Source organism: Trichechus manatus, unplaced genomic scaffold (assembly GCF_000243295.1).
Source record: "Trichechus manatus latirostris isolate Lorelei unplaced genomic scaffold, TriManLat1.0 scaffold00017, whole genome shotgun sequence".
In the NCBI taxonomy this organism is placed as follows: Eukaryota; Metazoa; Chordata; class Mammalia; order Sirenia; family Trichechidae; genus Trichechus; species Trichechus manatus.
The window spans coordinates 17,358,230-17,377,119 of record NW_004443953.1 but is presented as its reverse complement, the minus strand read 5'-3'; the positions used below and the strand labels follow the sequence as shown (position 1 = coordinate 17,377,119).

General features: G+C 37.7%; 1 protein-coding gene across 1 annotated transcript in view; it reads right to left on the bottom strand.

The window, feature by feature from the left end:
• The window catches only part of AFG1L (AFG1 like ATPase), a 237,281-nt gene that overhangs the window by 167,062 nt on the left and 51,329 nt on the right, over positions 1-18,890 (bottom strand). The window contains exon 3 of the mRNA XM_004372445.2: positions 6,412-6,463. Coding sequence (XP_004372502.1) covers positions 6,412-6,463 — 52 coding nt within the window. The remainder of the gene's footprint in view (positions 1-6,411; positions 6,464-18,890) is intronic.

The window sequence follows — 18,890 nt, the reverse complement described above, 5'->3', positions numbered from 1 at the left end:
CCCTAAGATAACCTTTGAACTTGGATTTGAAGCTATTTCTGTAGGCCACCTTTCAGCCAAATAATAGATTAGCTTATAAAATGAACGATATCACCTGTGAGTAATGTGCTCCCTTAAACAATTAACTACATAAGATCAAACATTCAACATTACCCAAAAGCAAAGATTAGAAGGCAAGGAAAGCTAGATCAATGGAAACAGAACAAACAGAATGGAAATAACGAGCATGTTGACACATTATAAAAATTGTAACCAATGGCACAGAAAAATTTGTATAAAAATTGTTAAAGGGGAACTTAATTTGCTGTGTAAACTTTCATCTAAAGCATAATAAAATACTTTTTTAAATAAAGAAATAAATGGTCTGACACAACTGGATTTCTACATGCAGAAGAATGAAGCTGGATCCACACCTCACACCATATATGAAAATCAACTCAAAATGGATCAAGGACCTAAATGTAAGAATTAAAACCATAAAACTCTTAGAAGACAATATACAGGTAATTGTTCAGGACCTAGTTTTTAACAATGGATTCTTAGATATGACACCAAAAGCACAAGCAGCATAAAACAAAATAGATTAACCGGACTTCATCAAAATGTGAAAAACTTTTGTGGACCAAAGGACTTTATCAACAAAGTGAAGAGACAGACTACTAATTAGAAGAAATTTGGGGGAACCATGTATCTGATAAAGGTCTAATATCCAGGATATATAAAGAACTACAACTTAACAACAAAAAGGAAACAACCCAATAAATAAAAACAAAGAAGATATATAAATATCCAATAAGCACAGGAAAAGATGCTCAATGTCATTAGTCATTAGGGACATGCAAATCAAAACAACAATGAGAAACCACTTCATCCCCACTAGGATAGTGTCTTAGGCTGGGTTCTCTAGAGGAACAAAACCAGTGAAGAGAATATATATAGACAGAGAGAGAGAGAAATAGAGATTTATTTCAAAGAAATGGCTCACACAGTTGTGGAGGCTGGCAAGCCCCAAATCTGGGTCAAATGTCAGGCTGGAGGCTTCTCCTGACTCATGTGGTTGCAGGGGCTGACGAATCCAAAATTGGCAGGTCAGATGGCAGGCTGCTAGCTTACGAGGCTGCGGGATCTGGCAAATCCCAAAATCTGCAGGTCAAATGGCAGGATGCTGGCTCACATCCCAAGAACCAGAGGTCAGAGGATGATGAGTCAGATGCCAGGTGGAGACAGGGCGAGCTCTGCCAGAGCATCCATATATATTGGATGCAGGCCACACCTACAAGGAAACTCCCCTTCCAAATGATTGGCTGCTCACATCAGATTACAAAATTGAGGATGATTACATAATATCTGCCAAACCACTGAGAATCATGGCCTAGCCAAGTTGACACATAATCTTAACCATCACAGTCCACCCCTTGTCAGCTTGGCACCTGTACACATCTCCTTAAACCATACAGTCTCTAAATAAAGACAATTATAAAGTCATACTTGTACCTAACATATACAACTAACACGCATACAACTGAAAATGCATTAGCCCCGTTTACATCTTACATTTTATAATAAGTAATGGAATAAGGGAGGGAAGAAAACAAAGATATCTGCAGTATACATATATGTATATGTATATATACACACACATACACGTATAATAAAACAAGGAAGAAATATTAAAAACAATTATAGTCCTCATTTCTGCAACTGCTCACTTGGTCATAGCTGGTATTTAAAACTACCTTCTTCCACCACCCATTCCGTATTCCCTTTGCCCTCAGCAAGCACCTCAGCTGGTTGTGGTTCTTTCCCTGGTGGAGTGACCCAAACCTTCATTCCTGAAGGGTCTGGGCCATTAGTTGTCATGTTGGAATTGGGTTGCTGTAGTTTTTTATTGACTTTAATCACAAGGCATGGTAGTATTAAGAGACATCCTAAGGTATCTCCTGTATTCTTTACCTCCATTATGTAATATCAATCCGATTTTCCCTTGGTAATCAGGATCAATCACACCAGCCAATACGGTAACTCCCTTCTTTGCCTGTTGATCCAGAGGCATGAGGAGTCCAAAGTGTCCAGGTGGCATTCTTAACTTCCAGTTCAATGGAACTAATGTTATGTTTCCTGGTAAGAATTCTTCCCTTTAGAACTAAGACCTCTAGACCCACAGAGTCAAGGGGACAGGAAGCAAAAATTTGGGAAGTGGGTCACTAGGGGTAGTAGTGAGTAGTGCCATTTCCATTTCCACCCCTTGATTCCTATATTCATGAATCGTGGCTATGGGAGAAACTGTACTATATAGTCAATGCCAGTTTAGAGTATACATAGGCTTCTGGAGAACATTGTCCCAACCCTGCAAGGTATTGCCACCTAGCTGGTGCTGTAATTGTGTCTTTAGAAGGCCATTCCATCATTCTATTAAGCTAGCTGCTTCAGGATGATAGCAAGACCGGTGAATTCCACGAGCATGGGCCCATTGCTGCACTTCAGGTTTCATGGACCAAAGGACTTTATCAACAAAGTGAAGAGATAACCTACAAATTGAGAGAAATTTGGGGGAACCATATATCTGATAAGGGTCTAATATCCAGGATATATAAAGAACTCCTACAACTTAACGACCAAAAGCAAACAACCCAAAGGAAAAAAAAAAACAGGAAAGGACTTGTATACATTTCAATAAAGAAGATATATAAATGTCCAACAAGCACATGAAAAGATACTCAACGTCATTAGCCATTAGGGAGGTCTAAATCAAAACCACAATGAGAAACCCCCACTAGGATGGCTATGATCAGAAAAGGAAAACATTAGGTGTTGGCGAGATTGTGGAGAAATAGGAACCCTCGTCCATTGCTGGTGGGAATGTAAATTGGTACAGCCACTGTGGAAAACTGTTTGGCAGCTCCTCAAAAAGTTGAACATAGAAGACCATATGACTCAGCAATTCCACCCTTATATGTATATCCCCAAAAGACCGGAAAGCAGCAATATAAAAGGACATATGTACACCAATGTTCATTGCAGCACTATTCACAATAGCCAAAAGGTGGAAACATCCAAAAGGTGAAATGTCCATCAACTGATGAATAGATAAACAAAATGTAGTATATCCATACAATGGAATATTATTCAGCCATAAAGAAGAATGAAGTCCTGATGCATGCCACAACATGGATGAACTGAGAAAACATTATGCTGAATGAAATAAGTCAGTCACAAAAGGGCAAATACTGTATGATCTCACTTATATGAAATAAGCAAATATATAAAAACCAAAAATTATTGTTACCAGGGTTGGGAAGGAGGAGGAAAGAGGGAGTTTTTGCTTAGGGTACACTGAATGCATGTTCCTGGTGGTGGGATAATTTGGAAAAAGACACTGAGAATAGTTGCACAACTTGAAGAATATAATCAATGTCACTAAATTGTACAGGTAGAAATTGCTGAATTGCTGTATGTTTTGTGTTTTGTTGTATATATTTCCACCATAATAAAAAACAGAAAATAACAAGTGTTAGTGAGGATATGGAGAAACTGCAAGCCTCATCCATTATTGGTAGGATTGTAAAATGGTGAAGCAGCTGTGGAAAACAATGTAGCGGTTCGTCAAAAAACTAAAAATAGAACTACCATATAATCCAGCAATCCCAATCCTAGGTATATACCCAACAGAACTGAAAGCAGGAACACAAACAGACGTCAATGTTCATTGCAACACTATTACAATAGCCAAAAGATAGAAACAACATAAATGTCCATCAAAAGATGAATGGATAAACATAATGCAGTATATACCTACACTGGAATATTACTCAGCCATAAAGAGAAATGAAGTCCTGATACATGCCACAATGTAAATGAACCTTGAAAATATGCTAAGTGAAATAAGTCACAAAAGGACACATATTGTATGACCTCACTTATATGACGTATCTAGAATAGGCAAATGTTAAAAGACCAAGGTTTATTAGTGGTTACCAGGAGTGAGAGGGAGGGGGAAAGAAGGAGTCATTGCTTGGAGGACACTGAGTTTCTGTTAATGGTGGTAGAATAATTTAGAAATGAATAGTGGTGATAGTTGAACAACATGATGAACATAATCAATGTCACTGAATTATACATATAAAAAGTGTTGTATTGGCAAATGTTTGTTATATATATTTTTACCACAATAAAACAATTTTTAAAAAAACTTAACGCCTGTTCCCCAAGTCTAAAAAAATAAATAAATAAGGTTTGCAATGACATTCTGAGACTATTCTCCCAGCTAAGGAGCCCCCAAAAATGAGAATATGACCTATCTTTTGCTACCCTTTTTGTAAATATTCTAAACTAAACTGACTATATTCATCAAAATGTTCATCTCACTTCCTATTTCAGAATTCCCTTCTCTTCCTGCCTCTGTATTACAAAAACATTTCTAACCAAAGGTTGCCACACACCCAGCCAAGGTGAACATCCCACGTTGTCACATCTTTTCTAATTCTTTCAAACAGTCATATGAATTACTTTTATTGCACCTCCCTTCAATTAGTTAGAATATGTCTGTACTTTCCAAATAATATCCAACGACTTTCATAGGTTTTTTGTTTTTCTTTTTTTAAAGTCCTTTTGCAGAAGTAGATGCAGTTATGCTTTGCTAATCATCTCCATTTATGGTTAAGTGGTTAAGGTAACAGGAGAAACAAAGATGTGGATTTTAGCAATGATTAAACATGAAAGCGGTGGTATAGGAAGTAAGTGTTCTTGAGAGGCAAAGAATGAGAGCCGACAACAGGATGAGATCTGTGAGCGGAGCCCAAAGGTGTAGACATGTAAAACTGACCAAGTTAAGCACCAGGTATAAATTGCTTTCTCAATAAGAAGCAGATATTGGTATCAAACATACCAATTTACCAACGAACTAAGAAAAAGAAACAGTTGAGCTTCTTTCACATTTTTAAAATCTACTGTTAAAACCTTATAGCTGATAAAGGTTTAATATCCAGAATATGCAAAGAACACCTAAGACTTAACAACCCAATCAAAAAACAGGCAAAGGAACTGAAGAGACATTTCAAGAACTTGAAGAATTTTAAGGGGCAATCTCTATCATTCACTTTTGTGAACTAAACGATTCTTTTTTATTAGATTAGTTAGATCAATAAATGTAAGACAGAAAGAGGAGAAAGAAACGAATAGTTTTATCTTTATGGTACAATAACTACTTATTCAAGTCCATTTTTTTTTTTCTCTTGTCCAAAAATTTTTACTAGAAAACAACCCCTGCCACCATCCTCTCATAATGCAACTTGTTAAGGCTATAGAAGATCCTGGAGCTTGTTTACTAGTCTGGGCAAAACTGATCGCTTACATATAAATGTGAGTTTGGGTATGAATGTGAGTTTGAGTGTGCCAATAAAAGAAATGATTGACAAGTAAGAGGACAGTCAGGCCAAGTAAAGTGGAAGCCACCTTCACAACATCAGTGAACGTGGGTGACCAGGGAGAGGCTTAAGGCTAGGAGAAAAGGAATTTGTTTGAAGGAAATGGAACCCAGAAAGCAGACAATTTCAGCAGGAATGAGGTCAGATAAGAAGTAGAACATTAACTGGTTAGGAAAATCTAGAAAATAACTGACAGTTTAGAAGGTTTCCAACGAAATACTTGTATTTATACCCAGTCTATGTAACTGGGAGGCTAAGGAAATGTCACCATTTACAAGATAAAAGTCTCTACTAATAACTAAATTTCAGATAATAACTAAATTGAGGATAAATGCTTATATTATGAATAAAAATATTAGTAGACATTAAAAGTAAAAAAGAACGGCTTATGTTTTAAAAAGTATTAAGCTGAGTCAAACAGCCCCGAGTAATGAGATTCTGATTTATTTAATAACCTAAGTAATGAGATTCTAACTTATCTAATAACCTATCTAGGGATGATTTCCTTCTCTGAGGTCAGCTTACTTTATAAAATAAATAATGTTTGTACCCTAACATGCTAACTAATCCTACATCGCATCCTAAAAAAACAAAACTCGTTGCCATCAAGTCGATTCAGACTCATAGTGACCCTATAGGACAGAGTAGAATTGCTCCACAGCAACCCTATAGGACAGAGTAGAACTGTCCCACAGACTTTTCAAGGAGCAGCTGGTGGATTTGAAATGCTAACCTTTTGGTAAGCAGCCCTAGCTCACTGTAGCTCTTAACCACTGCAGCACCAGGGCTCCACATCCTAGGAGAAGGAAAAGTGAAGCCTGAGATAACTCTGCCATCCTCTCCCCTTTCTTCTCCCCCTGACTTTACCCTGCCTCATCCTATTCCCTTGGTAGTATAGGACTGAGGGATGGAAACAGACATTATATCACGAGAGAAGGCTGGGAGACCTTCCATTTGGGCCACTCAAAACTTATTTTAACACACTTACCAACATCTCCATAAACATACAGGCCCCTTGGAGGTTTCTTCCTTGAAAAAAGCTGCAAATTAAGAACAAATTATAAATTGCTAATATGAAAATAATTTAAATATAATCATATACAGTGTTCTTAACTGTACTATATACAAGACTAAGATGGGCTCTTATACTTAATAAGTAATAATTTTTTTAAAAAAAAACGTTATCTAAAAGACTGTGAAGCTCAATTTTAATAAAGAAGGTGATAAGCACAGTAGCCTGGAGGAAGAGCTCTGAAGTCACACTATTTGAGTTTACATCCCTGTACCACTTAACCAATTGCCATCAAGTTGACTCTGACTCATGGTGACCCCATGTGTGTCAGAATAGAACTGTGCTCCATAAGGTTTTTTGAGGTAGATTGCCAGGGCTTTCTTCCAAGGCACCTCTGGGTGGATTCAAAATCTCCAAACTTTTGGTTAGCAGCCAAGTATGTTAACCATTTGTACCACCCAGGGACTCCCTGTACCACTTACTAATCATGCAATCTTTCTCCTCTTTCCCAACTGGGCTCCCCCAAAATGGCAATCTAGCTCATTTCCAATAAGCAAGAGATTAGAAGAATCTTTCTGGAGAAATTAAAAGATCTCCAAAGAAAAGGCCCAAACGCACTGAAGTATGGGCCTCTCCCAAAGAAAGAGTCAAGCCTCTACCCAATCATCTTACAGTGAAGCACACCAGTCAACAAACTTCTTAAGATGGAGCTTTCAATCAGCTTTTAGTACCTTAAAAAGTCACAAAAATGAACTGATAGCCAAGAAGCAATAGAAATTTGAAGAAAACTTCCAAGATGAAAGTCAGAGACTAGAAGAAATAGATGGGGGAGAAAAAACTTCGAGGAAACAGACTATGCAGACAGCAAAAGGAAACTTCAAAAATAAAACTGTAATCAATGTAATTAATATGCTAAGAAAAATAGGAAAAGCTATTACAACCATAAAGAAAGAACAAAATGCTATTTTTAAAAAAAGAACATTAAGAACAAAAAAGAGCACTTTGAAATTTAAAGTTTAGCAGAATTAAAATTTCAGGAAAAAGATCAGAAGATAAATGTTTCAAAAAGTATAGCAAATAAACAGCAACAAAAAAGATGGAAAACATAAGATCAGAGGATTAATTCAGGAGGTCTAACATCTGACAAAAAGAAATTCCAGAAAGAGAGAACAGAGAAATAAAGAGATGAGGAAGTTATCTAAGAAATAATGCAGAGATTTTTCTCAGAACTGAAGGACTTGATTTCTAGATTGGGGAGGGTCAACTGAGTGCCCAGCAAAATTGAAGAAATAAGACCCATACCAAGTCATTATAACACCAAAATTTCAGAACACTGGGGATATAAAGAAGATCCTACAAACTTCTGAGGGTGGGGTAATGGGAAGAGAAAAAACAGGCATTATAAAGACTTGAATGAAATATGAGGGAAAAGTTATTTCCAACCTAATCCATCCAATCTATCCATCGAATATGAAAATGGCAAACTGGCATTTCATACATAAAAATACCAGCTGCCATCAAGTTGATTCAGGCTTATGGGACACTGTGTGTGTCAGAGTAGAAATGTGCTCCATAGAAGACTGGAGAAACCCCAAGAATATGGCCCCTGGATACCCTTTTAACTCAGTACTGAAGTCACGCCGGAGGTTCACCTTTCAGCCAAAGATTAGACAGGCCCATAAAAGAAAATGAGACTAAATGGGCACAGCAACCCAGGGGCAAGGACAAGAAGGCAGGAGAGCACAGGAAAGCTGGCAAAGGGGAACCAAGGGTCGAGAAAGGGAGAGTGTTGACATGTCGTAGGGGTGGCAACAAATGTGTATTAATTGTTTAATGAGAAACTAATTTGCTCTGTAAACCTTCATCTAAAGCACAAAAATAAATAAAATTTTTAAAAAGAGATTAGAGAAGCAAGCAAGAGAAGCAGAGATGGGGGAAGAGAGATGCAAAGCCATGTGAAGATTGCCCAGGAGCAGAAGCTCAGAAGAGACAAGGACCTTCCTCCAGAGCCAACAGAGAAAGAAAGCCTTCCCCTAGAGCCAGCACCCTGAATTTGGACTTCTAGTCTCCTAAATTGTAAAAAAAATAAATTTCTGTTTGTTAAAGCCAAAAACAAAAAAAAAAGAAATGTGCTCCATACAATTTTTAATGGCTGATTTTTCAGAAGTAGATCTCCAGGCCTTTCTTCCGAGGGACTTCTCAGTAGACTGAAACCTCCAACCTTCTGGTTAGCAGACGAGCACATTAACCATTTGCACCACCATAAATTCCACACAGGGTCACAAAAAACTTCACACACAGAAAGATAAAAACATAGGCTCAGGAAACAAAAAGGGTCCCTGGGAAGGGAAGCCCTGGTAAGATGGAGGGTTGCTCCAAGACCACAGTGGAACAGCAGGTCAAGAAAAGCAATCAAGTCCAGACCAAATCAGGAGGATGGAGGGCTCCAAAGGTGAAACAAAACGGAGGGAGCTTCTCTTTACCTGATATTATTACCAACCTAAATAACCATCCTGAATGTTTTGTTACACTTTGAAGAATACCTTCAAACTCTGCAGCAGTTGCTAGACTCCTGTGTTAAAACCAAGATAAGTCGGAGCTGAGAGAATTCAGAGTGTAAAAGCAGAAAGGTTATACCACTTAGCACTAACAAGAGCAGTCGATATTTTGACAGAGAACATTCTCAAAAACTTCATTTTAGGATCTAGTTAATAATGGCTTTGTTTCTGGTTTTGAATCCAGGGATTCTCTCCAACCCGCCTCAGAAGTCTCTCACTTTCCTTTTCCTCTTAGTTTTCTCTACTAAACTCAGCCCCTGACTCCAGCATGCCCCTTTCAGACCTCACCATGGTTAGGCCAGACAAAAGGATCCCCTTTGCTTTGCTTTGATTTGGAGCGCTGGTGGCACAGTGGTTAAGAGCTATGGCTGCTAACCGAAAGGTGTGCAGTTCAAATCCACCAGCTGCTCCTTGGAAACCTTATGGGGCAGTTCTACTCTGTGCTATAGTGTCACTATCAGTCACTATCGACTCCACGGCAACAGGTTTGGTTTTTTGGTTTTGCTTTGATTCTGTCAACTTGTGTTTCTCTGCATGTTAACGCTCCATCTATTCTCTCTCTTTTTTAACATTTTATTGTGCCTTAGGTGAAAGTTTACAGAGAAAATTAGTTTCCCATTCAATAATTTATATACAAATTGTTTTGTGACATTGATTGCCATCCCTGCGTTGTTTCAGCACTCTCCCCCTTTCCACCCCAGATTGCCCATTTCCATTCGTCTGGTTTTCCTGCCACTTCCTGCCTTCTCGTCTTTGCTTTTGGGCAGGTGTTGCCCATTTGGTCTCATAGACTTGATTGTTCTAAGAAGCATATTCCTCAATGCTCCATCTATTCTTAAACTCAACTGAAAACAGATTTCTACTGCCAAAACTTCGTAATTTTTCTTGTTTTGCTATTTTATATGAAACATCTTTGTGCACTGGTTATTCCATTTTCTACTTGCCAGAAAAAGCGTTATGCTCTCAAACAATTTTAGAACAGCATCAAATTGGAAAACTTGCATAAAGTCTAATCTCTAAGTATATTCTGTGTATTACAAATCTTTTGAAAGCAACATTCTCTATTAGGTAACTAGGAGTATCATAGAGATTCATAATTCTTTCCAATACATTTTGCAGAAGAAGTAGTTTAGGACCCTATATACTGAATAAATGAACTTCAAGGCAAAAAAATTAACAAAGTAGAGAAAAAAGATAGCACAGAGAGAAATCAATGGTACTGACAAAAATAATACTCAGGGTCCTCTCTTCTGTTTTACCCACTCGACAACATATATTTAGATAGGGCACTTTGGCAAATATATTTCGTGATATATTACATACATAATTTATGTTGGATTATATTTTACAATAATATTTAGAATAAACGGATGCTATTGCAGAATACCAAAGGAGAAAATCCTTCAAACATCTGAGATCACATACACCTAGTATGACATAAATACTGTTTAAGTTGCAGATTTTACCACAAATAATTGATAAACAAAATGGATGCCCTTCTAACAATAAATATATTATGTACTCCAAGTATTTTCACTTACAGAGGTAAGCTGGTTTTCTCTTAATAAAATTTCAATCTTTCAATAACTACTGAAAGTATTTTAAGGTATTTAAGAATCTACGAGGGGCCCTGGTGGCGCAGTGGTTAACAGCTACGGCTGCTAACCAAAAGGTCAGCAGTTCGAATCCACCAGCCGCTCCCTGGAAACCCTGTGGTGCAGATCTACTCTGCCCTATAGGCTCGCTGTAAGTCGGAATTGACTTGACAGCAATGCGTAAGAATCTGTGTTTTAAGGGGAAAATCAGACAATTGAATGCAGAATAGTAAGACTATTTAGAACGCTGTAAAATGGGTCCTAAAGAAATGTTAAATTCTTTATTAATAGTAGTGGTTTCAGAGACAGTTAGGCCCACCCAGTTTTCTTCAAAATGACTGTAACTTCCACAAATATCCACATCATTTACATGATCCTCATTTTCATTTTCTCACAACTTACCCTGTTTTTCAGTTCCGTTAACTTTCTTATTCTTAATGCTTTGATTTCTCTAATTTGTTCTTACGTCTTAGAAATCACAGGTAACAATCATACTGACCACGACTTCCACCCTTGCACAGTTCCTCCTCGCTGGTTATTCATGTGCTCTCCTCCCCCAGTGCCTTCTCTGTCCTGCTTTGTACCCCAGGAGGCTAACCTTGAGGGCTGCCTTCTGGCTGGGTTCAGCTGATGGGAGGCTACTTGCAGGAGACAGAAGGGAGGGAGGGGTAGAGAGAAGTCCAGGTCTTTCTTTCTGTTCCCTCCCTGCTGAGTCTCTCCGGCAGAGCTGCAGCCCTCCCAGACCATCAGGTGGTCTATCCTTCATTCCAGGCGCCTCCTCTAACCCTCCATCCCGTTTGCTGCCTTAGCCCTGCCCACACCTCTCTAAGTAGTTGCTTCATTTAGTCTTTATTTGAAACATCTGCAGTAAATTGTTTCCCACCAGTACTCAGACACAGCCCCAACACAGCTAATAAGCTCAAGCTATTTTACATCTGTATAAACTTTATACCTAACAAATCAAGAATACATTCAAGAACACAAGGACCATGGCCTCATTTACCCTGACACCAGAAGAACTTGATGGTACCCAACTACCACTACTGATCATTCTAATCAGGGCCACAATAGATGGACTCTGATAGAATGTGAGAAAAATGTGGAACAGAACCTCAAATTCCTTAAAAAAAAAGAAAGGCCTACTGGACATAACCCTGCAGAGCGGACCCCTCACCAGGCCCTCTTTACTGCCAACAATTCTATTTTCCTAGTTAGTCCATTCTCCCAGTCTCTGCAGCAACTCTGTGGAATCGTCTCAGCTCCCTTCAAGCTGAACTACACTTCTTCCATCATTTTCAGCAGATGACGTCTCCTACTTCTTCACAGCAAGAAAACAAATGAGATTAGGAACTCCTTCAACATCCTATAATAACTTGCAGTCTCACCCATGTCTACATCCTTCCTTCTTCCCTTCTTCCTATGACAAAAGAAGATAGTTCCTCTTCCTATCCAGCCTTCTACCAATTTCTGGATCTCATAACACCCTCCTTCTTAGGAACCATTGCCTTTCAAACTAAATTTCTCTTTCTCGTGTAATCCTTTTCATCAGCATCTTCTAAAATGTCTTCCTATGAATTGAATTTTACTATATTTAAGTTAGAAAAGTATTTCCAAGCAAGACATAACCCAGAAGCCACAGGTAAAAGATGAATACATTAAAAACACTGAAACTAAAAATTTGGCTAACAAAAAAAAAATTGAAAAAAGGCAAATAATAAACTTCAAACATTTTGTAACATTTATTACAAAATAAGACAAAACTTATTTCCTTAAAAAACAAAGAGCTTTTATAAATCAATAAGAAAAAGATTAATAACCCAATTAAAAATACAAAGAACATCAACAGGCAATTCACTAAAAAACAAATATAAAGGGCTTAAACATCTAAAAGAATACTTAATCTCATTTATTGTTCATCCAACTTCAAATTTAACTGGATGTCCTGTATTTTTATTTGTACTTGCTAAATATGGCAACCCTATTAATTAGTTAATATTATTAAATCAATGTTAAATCTCTTGGGTGTGATAACAGTACTAACCATTAGTCAGTCTAGCATATTATTGAAATTTTTCAAAATAAAATGTTGGCAACAATACAAAACAAAATTTGCTAAGGTGACTCATTACTGTATTACCTTTACTTTTGAACTAAATCTAAAATTTCTAACATATACCAATAATATCAAGAGCTCTTCCAAAAATATTTGCACAACTGCTTTCAAAACTTACCAGAACTATTCCTTTATTCTAACTGCTGCAAACTAAAAGTACATGTCATCCATCATTCCAAATATTTTTATATAATGATTTTAACTTTATCTTTTGCTGCCTGCGGTATTAAAATTCTAGCATTAAAAAATGATCAAAGGTGATTCTCATAAAAGTTACAAATTAAAATATCATGCTCTGAGGAGGCGGGGCCAAGATGGCGGAGTACTCAGATGCTTCCTGTAGTCCCACTTACAAAAAAGACTAGAAAAAACAAGTGAATCGATTATATATGATAATCTAGGAGCCCTGAACACCAAAGACAAAGTTGAGGAACCGGACTGAGTGGCATGCAGAGGGAGAGATGGTTCAGAAGCAACGAAGAGTTGCCACACCTGATCTGGCCGGCAACAGCACCCTGCAGGCTGGATCAACTGGCATGCACTGGGTGAGGCAAGCAGTGGCAATCAGGACGTCTTTTCCACACTGGGAGAGACTAAGCGGTGGAGAGTCTGCTCAAGCCTCCAGAACCAGTGAGAAGCAACATTCAGTCGGCAAAAGATAAGTATAAGCATTTAACCTACTGCACGGATCAAAAAACACCTCCCTTTGGGAAGTACGTCTCTCCCATTTATCTGCCCCCTCCCCGCTCTGCTCAGGGTCCTGGTCCGGCTTCAGCGATTGCTGTGCCCATGGGCTGAAAGCAGGACTCGTTGCATGCCCTGAGACATTCTCCTAGCTTTGGAGAGCAAACAAATTAACAAACAGGAAAAAATAATCTGCCAGCTACCCTAAGCTGGCAACTCAGGGCAGGCACAGCCCCTTTGCCTAAGCACAGGCCTCCGGGGTCCACAGACTTTGAATGCCTTTCACACCTGCATAGACTTTGTTTGGGCCCATTTCAACAATGTAGGCACTCATCAGCACAGTAAAACATGGTATATACCTGAAGCCTATTTTCATCTGCATCACCTATAAGAGGGAGTGGCAGATTTGTGACATTTGACACCACCCTGCCCATTAAGCAGGTTCCCCACCTACTCACATCAGGGGCCTGAGGATGGGTGATTCCAACCATTCCACCTAGCCACCCACGACCGGGGTCCAAGAATAAGTGGTGACTCCCAGTACTAACAGCCAACGGCATTGGATGCCCACAGTCTGGCTGCAAAACCCACCCACTTACGTGCTCTTGGGAACAGGGACTTGCCTTCCACCCAGACACTCAGGGGCAGCTATCAGCCCACTGCCTTTCTCAGCACATGACCCTCTAGTGTGGCAAGATACCTGTTCCTACTCCAACCACCCCTGCCCATCTAGGAATTTAGATGAGAGCCTGCACCACACACTCAGTGACCAACGACCTGAACACTTGATATGAAATCACACAAGAAAAGTAAATGGACTCCCGGGCCCACATACCTAGTAACAGCTCTAACCTCCTGGTGACAGGACATAGGAGCTTCAAAGATGAAAATAATCAACCTAGCTCACATGACCAGCCTATTTGGGCATATCAAAACAAAACAAGAAGCAGTAAGCAAATATAAAATAAATAAATATAATAACTTATTGATGGCTCAAAGACAACAGTCAATATCAAAACATATAAAGAGGCAGACCATGATGGCTTCAGCAAACTCCCAGAATAAAGAACCAAGAAACCTTTTGGAGGAAGAGAACTTCTTGGAATTACCAGAGATAGAATTTAAAAGATTAATATAGAGAGCTCTTCAACAGATCAGAAAGGCAATCAGCAAAACTCAGACCAAGCCAAGGAACACATAACGCAGCAATAGAGAAACATAAGAAGGTTATACAAGACCATAATGACAAATTTAACAGGCTGCAAGAATCCATACAGAGACGGCAAACAAAATCCAAAAGATTAACAATAAAATTTCAGAATTAGACAACTCAATAGAAAGTCAAAGGAGCAGAATTGAGGCAAATGGAAGTCTCAGTTAGTGAGATTGAAGATAAAGCACTTGACACCAAACTTATTTGAGAAAAAATCAGATAAAATAATTTGAAAAATGAAGAAACTCTAAGAATTATGTGGGACTCTATCAAGAGGAATAATCTTGGTTTAAAGTACCAAAACGGGGGGGAGTGGCAATAACAGAAAATAAATACAGAATTGTTGAAGAGTTGTTGGCAGAAAACTTCCCTGATATCGTGAAAGATGACAAGATATCTACCCAGGATGCTCACCGAGTCCCACACAAGTTACATCCTAAAAGAAAGTAACCAAGACATATAATCAAACTTGCCAAAACCAAAGACAGAGAATTCTAAGAGCGTCTAGAGATAAACGAAAAGTCACCTACAAAGGAGAGTCAATAAGATAAGACTAAGCTCTGACTACTCAGCAGAAACCATGCAGGCAAGAAGGCAATGGGATGACATATATAAAACCTTGAAGGAAAAATGTACCAGTCAAGAATTATATATCCAGCAAAACTGTCTCTCAAATATGATGGTGAAATTAGGGCATTTCCAAATAAACAGAAGTTTAGGGAATTTGTAAAAACCAGACCAAAATTACAAGAAATACTAAAGGGAATCCTTCGGTTAGAAAATCGGTAACATCAGATAACAACCCAAGACTAGAACAAGGACACAGCAACCAGATATCAGGACAGAGCAACCATATATCAAGCCAGATAGGAAAGTCACAAAATAAATCAAAGCTAAACCACTGAAACAGGGAAACAGAGACAACAATATGTAAAAAATGACAACATTAAAACAAAAAGAGGGACTAAAAAATGTAGTCATGTATCTTTCATATGTAGAGGAAGTCAAGGCGACATAAAGAAATAAAAGATTGGTTTAAACTTAGAAAAATAGAGGTAAATATTAAGGTAACCACAAAGGAAACTAACAATCCTACACATCAAAATAAAAAACAAGAAAAATATAAAGACTCAGTAAATACAAAAGTAACAACAAAGAAAAGGACGAAAAGAAAATACATAAAGAAAAACAATTCAACACAGAAAATTAAGTGGAACAAAGACACTGTCAACAACACAAAAAGAATACATCAAAATGACAGCACTAAATTCTTACCTATCAATAATTACGCTGAATGTAAATGGACTAAATGTATCAATAAAGAGACAGAGAGCGGCAGAATGGATTAAAAAAACATAATCCGTCTATATGCTGCCTACAAGAGACACACCTTAGACTTAAAGACACAAACAAACTAAAACTCGAAGGATGGAAAAAAATATATCAAGAAAATATACTCAAAAAAGAGCCGGCGTGGCAATATTAATCTCTGACAAAATAGATTTTAAAGCAAAATCTACCACAAAGAATAAGGAAGGACACTATATAATGACTAAAGGGTCAATACACCAGGAGGACATAACCATAATATTTACGCACCCAACTACAGGGCTCCAAAATACATAAAACAAACTCTAACAGCATTGAAAAGCTGTCAATAGACAGCTCCACAATAATAGTAGGAGACTTGAACACACCACTTTTGGTGAAAGAACACCCAGAAAGAAGCTCAATAAAGACATGGGAAGATCTAAATGCCACAATCAACGAACCTGATCTTATAAACATATACAGAATACTCCACCTAACAGCAGCCAAGTATGCTTTCTTTTCCAAAGCACATGGAACATTCTCCAAAATAGACGACATATTACGCCACAAAACAAGCCTTAACAGAATCCAAAACATCGAAATATTACAAAGCATCTTTTCTGACCATTAAACCATAAAAGTAGAAATCAATAACAGAAAAAGCAAGGGAAAAAAAAATCGAATACATGGAAACTGAACAACATCTTGCTCAAAAATTACTGGATTATAGAAGAAATTAAGAATGGAATAAAGAAATTCACAGAATCAAATGAGAGTGAAAACACATCCTACCAGAACCTTTGGGACATAGCAAAAGCATTGCTCAGAGGTCAATTTATAGCAATAAATGCAACATCCAAAAAGAAGAAAGGGTCAAAATCAAAACATTAACCCTAAAACTCAAACAAACAGAAAGAGAGCAGCTAAAGAAGCCCTCGGTCACCAGAAGAAAGGAAATAATAAAAATTAGAGCAGAATTAAATGAAATAGAGACTAGAAAAACAACTGAAAGAGTTAACAAGACCAAAAGTTGGTTCTTTGAAAAGATCAACAAAATCGATAAACCGTGGGCCAAACTGACAAAAAAAACAGGAGAGGAAGCAAATAACCCAAACAGGAGAGGAAGGAAATAACCCAAATGAGAAACGATATGGGCAATATCACAACAGACCCAACTGAAATTAAAAGAATCATAACAGAATACTATGAAAAATTATACTCTAACAAATTTGAAAACCTAGAGGAAATGGACAAATTTCTAAAAACACACTACCTACCTAAACTAACACAAACCGAGGTAGAAAAACTAAATAAACTTATAACAAAAGAAGAGATAGAAAAGGTAATTTTAAAACCCCCAACAATAAAAAGCCCTGAGCCTGTCGGTTTCACTGGAGAATTCTACCAAACTTTCAAAGAAGAGTTAACACCACTACTACTAAAGGTATTTCAGAGCATAGAAAAGGATGGAATACTCCCAAAGTCATTCTATGAAGCCCACATAACCCAGATACCAAAACCAGGTAAAGACACCACAAAAAAAGAAAATTACAGACCAATATCCCTCATGAACATAGACACAAAAATCCTCAACAAATTTATAGACAATAGAATTCAACAACATATCCAAAAAATAATTCTCCATGACCAAGTCGGATTCATACCAGGTATGCAGGGATGGGTCAACATAAGAAAAACAATCAATGTAATCCATTACATAAATAAAACAAAAGACAGGAACCACATGATCTTATCAATTGATGCAGGAAAGACATTTGACAAAGTCCAACACCCACTCATGATAAAAACTCTCAGCAAAATAGGAATAAAAAGGGAAATTCCTCAACATAATAAAGGGCATCACTCTTATTCAACACTGTGCTGGAGGTCCTAGCCAGAGCAATTAGGCTAGAAAAAGAAATAAAGGACATCCAAATTGGTAGGGAAGAAGTCAAATATCTCTATTTGCAGATGATATGATCTTATACACAGAAAACCCCAAAGAATCCACAAGAAAACTACTGGCACTAATAGAAGATTTCAGCAAAGTATCAGGATACAAGATAAACATACAAAAATCAGTTGGATTCCTTTACACCAACAAAGAGAACCTTGAAGAGGATATCACCAAATCAATACCATTCACAATAGCCTTCAAGAAGATAAAATACTTAGGAACAAATCTAACCAGAGACGTAAGAGACCCATACAAAGAAAACTACAAGACACTACTTCAAGAAACCAAAAAAGACCTACATAAGTGGAAAAACACACCTTGCTCATGGATAGGAAGACTCAACATCATAAAAATATCAATTCCACCCAAAGTGATCAACAGATACAATGCAAAACCAAATCCAAATCCCAACAGCATTTTTTAATGAGATGGAGAAACAAATCACCAACTTCATATGGAAAGGGAAGAGGCCTTTGATAAGTGAAGCATTACTGAAGAAGAACAACAAAGTGGGAGGCCTCACACTACCTGATTTTAGAACCTATTATACCACCACAGTAGTCAGAACAGCCTGGTACTGGTACTACAACAACAGATACATAGACCAATGGAACAGAATTGAGAACCCAGATGTAAATTCATTCGCCTATGAGCAACTGATATTTGACAAAGGCCCAAAGTCCATTAAATGAGGAAAAGACAGTCTCTTTAACAAACGGTACTGGCATAACTGGATATCCATCTGCAAAAAAATGAAACAAGACCTATACGTCACACCAGGCACAAAAACTAACTCAAAATGGATCAAAGACCTAAATATAAAACCTAAAACAATAAAGATTATGGAAGAAAAAATAGAGACAATGCTACGAGCCCTAATACATGGCATAAACAGAATACAAAACATAAGTAACGATGCACAAATACAGGAAGAGAAACTAGATAACTGGGAGCTCCTAAAAATCAAACACTTATGCTCATCAAAAGACTTCACCAAAAGAGTAAAAAGACAACCTACAGACTG